We start from the raw sequence: 9,299 nt of genomic DNA, 5'->3' as shown, positions 1-9,299 counted from the left end.
ATTGACCTTAAAGAACATGGTTCATTTGAAAATGACTAACTTTATTAATAAAATGTGTAACTGACACCAGTGTGCTGCTAACAGTTTAGTTTCCTCCACTGTCCCTGCTCAAACCAGTGATCCTCTGCTTCTCAACACACGTGACCGCTCTCCTTGAGAATAAACTATATTCAGAGTTCTAGAGTCACACACTCACTATAGCACAATAATTAAAATAGCACAGTGCATTTAAAGATGGTGAGATCAGAAACAAATCAGCCCCTTTGTTGCTCTGTTTCAGAGCTACTCTGCCTTCTGACGAAGGAAAGCCTTTTCAACTATAAATGTATATTTGGCTGCCATTTAGGCTGCAACAACTATACAGTGGAACACCCCCTGATCTGTTGTTTTATGAAGGGTCACCTACGCCCAGTACCCAAACAGCTAGTCCCATCCTGGGATTTTTATGTTTTGCTTGAGGCCATTTTTGCTGTTGGAGCCGCTGGAAAGAATAGAAATTAGATTTATCTTGTTTAAAACTGCTTTACTTTAGCCATTACATCCGTATAATGAGTTACACCCCCATACCTTCATGAGGTTCTATAGTTGCAAGCATCTGACACCTCCGGAGGGCTTGATGGCTCAATCCACCAGAGGTATGGCTACAACATAGGCATTGTTCAAAGGCATCTCTGTTCAAGAGATCTGTAATGCAGCATGTTGTGGTGATGTACCTTCATGAGGTTCTACTGACTGGACATCACTACACATACGATGAGTAGAGTGGGGACCTCTGAGGGATGATTCTGTCTAGACTTGGCATCAGAGAGTATATGAGCTCTGTAGTAGTTGACTATATCCCCAAAGTGAGAGACTAACGAGTCATTGAAATAGAACTGAAGGTTACCTAACAGATCCCTGATTCTATGATATTCACCAGATTACCTAACAGAACCCTGATTCTATGATATTCACCAGGTTACCTAACAGAACCCTGATTCTATGATATTCACCAGGTTACCTAACAGAACCCTGATTCTATGATATTCACCAGGTTACCTAACAGAACCCTGACTCTATGATATTCACCAGGTTACCTAACAGAACCCTGATTCTATGATATTCACCAGGTTACCTAACAGAACCCTGATTCTATGATATTCACCAGGTTACCTAACAGAACCCTGATTCTATGATATTCACCAGGTTACCTAACAGAACCCTGATTCTATGATATTCACCAGGTTACCTAACAGAACCCTGATTCTATGATATTCACCAGGTTACCTTTCACACATGGAAGACTGGAGCGACTATGTCCCTGATACAGGAAGTGGTCTGCTATTGGCCGTTGCTATCGGAGAGTACAGTGCCTCCTGAAAGTATTCAGACCCCTTGACTTTTTCCACATTTTGTTACATTACAGCCTTTTTCTAAAAACACAATACCCCATACTGACAAAGCAAAAACATTTTTGTTTGATAATTTTGCTAATTTATCAAAAAATACAAAACTGAAATATTACATTTACTTAAGTATTCAGACCCTATACTCAGAACTCTGTTCAAGCAGCAGGTTCTGCTCTGGAGCAGGTTTTCATCAAAGATCTCTCTTAACCTGTTTGTGACTGCCCCCCCTTTCCTCAATTTCCACCTGAAAACATACCCTAATCTAACTGCTTGTAGCTCAGGCCTAGAAGGAAGGATATGCATATTCTTGGTATCATTTGAAAGGAAACATTCTGGAGTTTGTGTAAATGTGAATTGAATGTAGGAGAATATAACACAATAGATCTGGTAGAAGAAAATACAAGGAAATCAACAGACGTTTTTTGTTCTTTTACTGTTGTTGCATCTTTAAAAATCAACAAGAAAGGCCAAACATTCAGTTATGATACTGGGGATCATTTCAAATCAGAACATAAGTAGGCAACAGTATTTGACCAAAGTTTCAGATGGATACATTCAGGAATGAGTGAGGTACATGCCATTGAGCATGAGGTCAACCAGGTGTCCCTCACAAGTTTCCCAAATGTACCCAGGTGGCCGAATTGGTACAATGATACAAAACCTATATACAAAATACAAAACAATTATTCTAACATACCCCCAAAAATATATATTTGAAAAATTCAAGAAAAAATAATGAATATTTCAAAAAAATAAAAAAATAACAAGGGGAACTATTTACACTTCAAATGTTCAATCATGTGAAGACTCTCTGTCCTCTAAACAATGTTGCGCTCCTGATGCCATATCCCATAGCAGTCTCTCTCTGGTGTGAAGCAGAGGGTCACAGCACAGGTGGTGCAGGTGACAGGGGACTTCTTGTGGCACAGGGCACAACGAAGCCGCCCTACTGTGCCCCTTTTCCCCCGAGGCACATCCCTGCCTGCAATGATGAATTTCAGCATGTGCGTACCGCTGGTTGGAGCAGAAGGGACAGAGGTAGAGGGGACAGAAGGTGCTACAGTGTTCTTGCTGTAGTTAGCAAGCTCCTGGATGAGCTGCTCCCTAAAGGCTAGCTGTGAGATTGGGGGCTGTCCACAGTTCTTGGCCATTTCCTTCTGGAGGATGAAGGAATTCACCACAGCAATGTCAATAAAATGATAGAACAGCGTTTTGTACCATTTCATGGTTTTGTGAAGAACATTATAATATCCTATCAGTGCATCCGATAGGTCTACACCCCCCATGCTCTTGTTGTAATCCCTCACAGCATCTGGAATGGGGACATTTCTGGCAGTCCAAGAGCCTGTAGGACCTTTCAAACGTCGAACAACGTGATCCCCACCGAACGACTTGTGAATAGTGGAACACATGACTACCTCTCGAGTGTCCATCCACTTCACAAACAGCAAACCATCTTCACGGATCCATCTCATGGTACCCCGCTCAGCCCGCTTAGGCATGTCGTTTACCCTGGTGTTTGGAAAACCCACTCGGTTGGTCCGAATGGTGCCACAGGCCCACATCTCCAGCTTCCTCAGGTCTGTGAACAGGGTAGGGATTGTGTAGAAGTTGTCTACAAATAGTTTGTAGCCCTTCCCCAGCAGCTGGAAATCTAATAACTGCATCACAGAATCATAACTGAGTCCCTTACCGCTCGCACAAGTGTTCTTCCCCTCATAGACAAAAAAATTGCACGTGTATGCACATGCAGAATCGGCCAAAACAAACAGCTTGTAACCCCATTGTGTGGGTTTGTTGCGCATGTACTGTTTTAGGCCAATTCTGGCCTTTGAGGCTACCATTCTCTCATCTATGGAAAGGTTCTGGGCGGGCTGAAAATATGTCTTGCATGCCTCAACGATATCATGGTAGAGAGGTTTAATCTTGCATAGCTTGTCAAAGCCTGCTGTGCCTCGTTTCGCCTCGTTGTCCTTATCAACCTCTGGGTCACTAATGTGAAGTGCCCGTGAAATGTTCAGAAACCTCTTACAAGACATGACCGTTGAGGGGAAAGGCAGTTGATAGAGTGGTGCAGTTTTCCAGTAGTGTTTGAGGGTTTTCAACTTCACCAGCCCCATGTAAATGACCATAGACAGGTAGCAAAACAGATCTGAAATGGAAATGTCCTTCCATGCCTCTGTCTTGCCTTCCTGCTTCTTAGCCCCATATTTATTAGTGTTCATCACCAGGGTATCAACAACTGCCGAGGTGAAGAACAACTGGAAAAGTTGCATGGGGCTGTATTTAGAAGTTGGGTCCAATTGAGGGCCTACTGGGCGTTTTGGGCGGAAAAGTGGAGATGGTGGGGCCACATCCTCCTCAAGAACAGAGTGCCAACGGTCCTCCTCCGCTCTGGCAGGTTCCACGCTGGACGGTTCCACGCTGCCCTTCCTCCGCTTCTTTGCCGCCGGCTTACCACCCCTTGATGGCCGGGCGGGGGTAGGTGTGGTGCCGGATACAGCAGGGGTCCAGCTGGATGGACCAGCTAGAGTGGGGGATTTTCTCCTTGGCTCACAATCAGAATCGCTGGGACTGTGAAATAAAGACAGACACATATTATATATACACAATTTGTGACCATGGTGAGGTTTTGTCCATTTCATTTTAGATATAAAATACATGGAAACAATTAGGTAATAGTTATACAGACACATATTATAGAAGCACAATTTGTGACCATGGTGAGGTTTTGTCCAGACACACAGACATACACCCACAATGTAGAGCAATATGTACTTTCTACATTTCAATATACTTGTGTACTTTTATATTTCATGTCCTAGTCATATTTTTATATAAGACAAATAAAATACAATATCTCAAACAACTCAAATGAATTATATTTGATATTACTAATTTCAAACAACGTTACTCACCGATCCAAAACTGCGTTTTCACCGTGGAGGAACATGTCTTCAAATTCTGAATCCACGGATTCAATCTCACTGGATTCATTTAGATGTTCACTATCACTAGATCTCTCTATTTCATCAATTATATCGTGCATATCTGTGTACCTGGTCTTGGTCTTTGATTTTGCTGATTTATTAGCCATTATTAACTTGAAAATGCTCAGAAAAAAACGTTTGCGGTGCGTAAAACGGCAGGGATCCTTCTGGTAGAATTTTCAATGGAGAATAGCTGTGTGTACGCATGGCTTTACAACGAAGCCTATTATTTCCGGGTAGAACCATTGTGCCCATGTACCTCTGTTCATTGGCTATCTATCCAGCTAGATTTCAAGAAGATCAGTGGTCATTGGTCCGAAATACAGTCAATCAACGAAGGACAGGTCATTCGATTGGCGCGTCAGGAGGTCGTTGTTTGGTCTGTTCAAATCAATTTTTTTCGGTCAATATGTCCCGGGAAAAGAACCATGAAGTTTGGTTGTTTTACTAACAAACAGAGGATTGTAATGAAACCGAACTTGACTTGATAAACGTCCCTTTAGAGGAATTACAATGAATGTTACGTCCAAAGTTGAAGGACGCTGAATTTTCCACACAAGCCGTTCACAAAATGTTTCGTGTTAGGCTATAAAAATGGATTATATCGAACAAAAAGCCACTTGATTGTTTCGTTGTGACCTTTAGGATTGCCAAAAGAAGAAAATTCCCTAAGGTAATTGATGATTTTTATTGCTATTTCTGACTTTCGTGACTAATGTACTTGTAACTGTACCTAATGTGTTGTTTACTGATCGATAATCGCTTTTGCAGTGAAGCTTTTCGAAATCGGACATATTGGCTAGATTAACAAGAGGTATAGCTTTGATATGGTGTATAACACCTCTGATTTAATTTACATTTACATCCAGAGCGACTTACAAATTGGATTGAAGCTAAATATTTATAATTACGACATTTCGCCATTTTTTTTTTTTTTTGTGAAACGTGCCGCTAGCGGCACCCCAATCCTAGACAGGTTAATGAAAGTTAGATTTTTATACAAATTTTTATAGTAATTCATTTGAATTTGGCGCTCTGCATTTTCTCTGGCTTTTGGCCAAGTGAGACAGTAACGTCCCGCCTAAACTCATATTTTTGGATATAAATATGAACTTTACCGAACAAAACATACATGTATTGTGTAACATGAAGTCCTATGAGTGTCATCTGATGAAGATCATCAAAGGTTAGTGATTCATTTTACCTCCATTTCTGCTTTTTGTTACTCCTCTCTTTGGCTGGAAAAATGGCTGTATTTTTCTGTGACTTGGCTCTAACCTAACATAATCGTTTGGTGTGCTTTCGTCGTAAAACCTTTTTGAAATCGGACATTTTGGCTGAATTTACAACAGGTGTATCTTTAAAATGGTGTGAAATACTTGTATGTTTGAGGAATTTAAATTATGGGATTTCTGTTTTGAATTTGGCGCCCGGCAGTTTCACTGGCTGTTGACGAGGTGGGACGCTACCGTCCCACATACCCTAGTGAGGTTAACAAGAAATTTGTGGAGTGGTTGAAAAACGACTTATAATGGCTCCAACCTAAGTGTATGTAAACTTTGACTGTGTGTATATATTATATATATATATATATATATATATATATATAATATCAAATGAATATGCGACCATTTAAACAACTGCATTAGTATGAGAAGCAAAAACCTTTTTTACTTACTGGTCTAAAAGTGGATCTTTTCCTTCCAAAAACATTTCTTCCGCAGTGGAATCATAACTGTGGTCACTCACAGAGTCCTCATCCATTCCTTCTGTGTCACTCTCCTGGTCAATTTCTGCAATAATATCATCAAAATGTTTATACTTGGACTGAGATTTAGCTTTTCCACTCTTAGTAGCCATGTTTAACTTTTTCAGATTTGAGAAGTTTGTAGAAGAGAAGGAACTGCTGTGAAACGTAAACTACAGTGCGTCCTGTTTCCTTTCACCAGAGAATGAACTCTGTTGTGCACAGCTCTAGCATGATGGCTGTTTGTCCTACAAACGGCATTCACATACTGCTGGAAAGCCCAGCTCATTGGCTATCTAGCTAGGTTTCAAAACGATAGGTGGTCATTGGACCAAGACCCTTCATGGGCTAATTCAGGTGTTGTATAGCCAATACATCATGTAGAATGATGAAACAAGTTTGGTTGCCTTCTAGAGTGTCTGAAGATTGCACAGAAACCAAACAAGACCATGTTAAACAATGTTAGATTTTTAACAAAATGAGATTTCATAAAATTGTTTTGTTGCAAGTTGAGTCGGAATTCATGCAGAATGCTGTTTACAACATGGATGGTGTGAGGATATACAATACCATTCAAGAGTTCGGGGTCACTTAGAAATGTCCTTGTTTTTGAAAAAAAAAGGCATTTTTTTGTCCATTTAAAATAACATCAAATTGATCATAAACACAGTGTAGACATTGTTAATGTTGTAAATGACTATTGTAGCTGGAAATGGCTGATTATCTACATAGGCGTACAGAGGCCCATTATCAGCAACCATCACTCCTGTGTTCCAATGGCACGTTGTGTTACCTAATCCAAGTTTATAATTTTAAAAGGCTAATTGATCCATTTTGAGCCTGTAACCAAACCCACAAATGCTGATGCTCCAGACACTCAACTGGTCTAAAGAAGGCCAGTTTTATTGCTTCTTTAAATCAGCATAACAGTTTTCAGCGGTGCTAAGATAATTGCAAAAGGGTTTTCTAATGATCAATTAGCCTTTTAAATTATAAACTTGTATTAGGTAACACAACATGCCATTGGAACACAGGAGTGATGGTTGCTGATAATGGGCCTCTGTACGCCTATATAGATATTCCATAAAACAATCTGCCATTTCCACCTACAACAGTCATTTACAACATTAACAATGTTTACACTGTATTTCTTATCAATTTGATGTTATTTTATTGGACATTTTTTTATTTTCTTTCAAAAACAAGGACATTTCTAATTGACCACAAACTTTTCAACGGTAGTGTATATATAGAAATACACGTTTAAAATGTGTACCAATTGATTGGTTGAAAGAACAGGTGACTAAGTCAAACAAGATGTTTATTAGTCTGTGACAGCCCTACTAGTAAAAGATACCAGTCCATCTTCATGTCAACTAACAGAACTATGCTGGTTGTCCTGGTAACAGATACCAGTGGGCAGATCTATTGTATTTGTTCAAACTAAACTACAGCACTTACTTTGACGTGTCAAATCTGATCCTTTCTTCTCTTCTCCTACTCTCACAGTTCCACTCAGCCCCATTGTTTTCCTGCAGTCCACCAGCAGCACAGACAACCTCTTCATACCCAGCAGTGAGGCGCTACCGGGAGAGGCACAACATGGGGACTCCGGGAGGGTGGAATGGCTAGCGTTGTCCTGGTAACCATAAAGAGGGGACAGACACATATAATTATGGATGCTTATGTCACTGTTGACAAAGTGCTTTACAGAAATCCAGCCCAGACCCCGATAGAGCAAACTGTATACTAGACCAAACCAAGCTGTACCATCTGGTGTTCTGATCTGGAGAGACTCTTCTCTTCCTCGTCAGCATCAGGATGTTGTTGAGGCTCCCCAGAGGATCCACGATAGTCACGTCTCTCTCCTGTGCGAACGAGAAAAGCAAACAGATGGTACACTTATGACCATCTATTACAATCAAGAGGCATGAATATGTCTAAAATGGCCTTTTTCATCATGATTTTGTCAAATATTGTTTGTGTTGCAAATGCATAGGGTCAATTCCAAAAAATGGGTGCCTTTTACATCCCTTTGATATTTTAAGTATATTTTTAAAAGCCTGTTATATTAGATGAGGTGAACTTTAATGTAGACCACATGGAGAATGAGAATTCATTAATCAAAGTCCCAAAAACAAAGCATCTTCCTCCTTTTTGATTCTGAAAGTTACTACCTCCTCCTCTTCCACTCCGACAACCTCTTTCCCATCTTCCTCTTTCACTGTAACATCCTCCTCTTCTTCTTTCAATGTGATAGTTTCCTCTTCATCCTTTTTCATCCTGAAAGCTTCTTCCTCTCCTTTCATCAGAGCTACTTCCTACGTCGAGCTAGGTGAACTCATGCTCCGGTCGATTAGCCTAGTGCATTATCAATTTACCAAATTTGCTAATTTAACAAGCAAATTACATTTAAATTAACTAGTAGATAAGTAAACAGAATTATATTCAAAACACTAAGAGTAATATACACAAGATTGGTCTAAAGCGCTTCAATGTTTCGGGTTTTAGGTTCGCATGGAAATCACCACGTTGATTGAATCAGAAGCCTTTTGTCGCTGTTGAAGAAGACTCCAGTTCCGTCCACTAGAGTGTACGTCACGCAAGCAGCATCACCTGAAAGACTCAAAACGCCATCTGCTGACTGGAGTGGGTAACGCAGATTGGAAAATATTAATTACAATGTTTATTCTTGCAAGCAATGTCATGAGAGCTAATAAAATTAAAAAAAAACAGATGTTATGTTTTCTCTTACTTCTTACAGCCAATACTTTCCTCCAGGGCTGACCTGCCCTTTAGGTAGGATTAGGTCACAGATTAAAGAGTTTTCATTTTTATGTCATAGTTATTCTGAACCCACTGCCTGCAAGTCGTCTAAATTAGCCTAAGTGATTTGTATTTTCCTTTAACTTTCTGAAGAGGAAACAGCACGGAAATCCCCCTGTCTGAGTGCATTTGTCTACCACTATGTTTAGCTGTTAGCGATGATGCTAATGACAACCATCTTCTGGTTGATGAAAAAGCTTTCCCCAAAAACCTTGTCAATTAAATGTTAACTACAAAGTAATCTATGCCTACCTGGCAGAATGATTTCATGATTATTTGCATCAATCCAGTTGTGATTTGTTCAGCAGACTCTGCAATCACATGTGTGCTACAGAGACACCACTAACC

At 40.2% G+C, this 9,299-nt stretch overlaps 1 protein-coding gene across 2 annotated transcripts; it reads right to left on the bottom strand.

Annotated features, from left to right (window-relative positions):
* Positions 1 to 1,802: 1,802 nt before the first annotated feature.
* On the bottom strand, positions 1,803 to 8,060 carry LOC129844884 (piggyBac transposable element-derived protein 4-like). Of its 2 annotated transcripts, XM_055913051.1 has the most exons (4): positions 7,896 to 8,060; positions 7,587 to 7,764; positions 6,057 to 6,171; positions 1,803 to 3,962 (listed from the first exon to the last, which is right to left on the bottom strand). In XM_055913051.1, the coding sequence occupies exons 1-4, from the start codon at positions 7,896 to 7,898 to the stop codon at positions 2,207 to 2,209; spliced, it is 2,052 nt and encodes a 683-aa protein (XP_055769026.1). In that variant the 5' UTR covers positions 7,899 to 8,060; the 3' UTR covers positions 1,803 to 2,206. The 2 variants fall into 2 exon arrangements, with proteins under 2 accessions (XP_055769026.1, XP_055769025.1); XM_055913050.1 differs by having other exon boundaries at positions 7,587 to 8,060.
* Positions 8,061 to 9,299: the final 1,239 nt, after the last annotated feature.

The sequence above is a fragment of the Salvelinus fontinalis genome, unplaced genomic scaffold (genome assembly GCF_029448725.1).
Source record: "Salvelinus fontinalis isolate EN_2023a unplaced genomic scaffold, ASM2944872v1 scaffold_0246, whole genome shotgun sequence".
Lineage (NCBI taxonomy): Eukaryota > Metazoa > Chordata > Actinopteri > Salmoniformes > Salmonidae > Salvelinus > Salvelinus fontinalis.
Note: the sequence above shows the minus strand (reverse complement) of the source record. Positions and strands in the feature narration are given on the sequence as shown.

What these genes read in the sequence shown, in the direction of transcription:
- LOC129844884 (XM_055913050.1), bottom strand. Translation starts at nt 7,794, where the DNA reads ATGTGTCTGTCCCCTCTTTATGGTTACCAGGACAACGCTAGCCATTCC. An exon ending in ATCAGATTTGACACGTCAAA is followed by an intron (nt 6,172 to 7,586) that starts GTAAGTGCTGTA and finishes ATATTATTGCAG; the next exon opens with AAATTGACCAGGAGAGTGAC. An exon ending in AAAGATCCACTTTTAGACCA is followed by an intron (nt 3,963 to 6,056) that starts GTAAGTAAAAAA and finishes TTTATTTCACAG; the next exon opens with TCCCAGCGATTCTGATTGTG.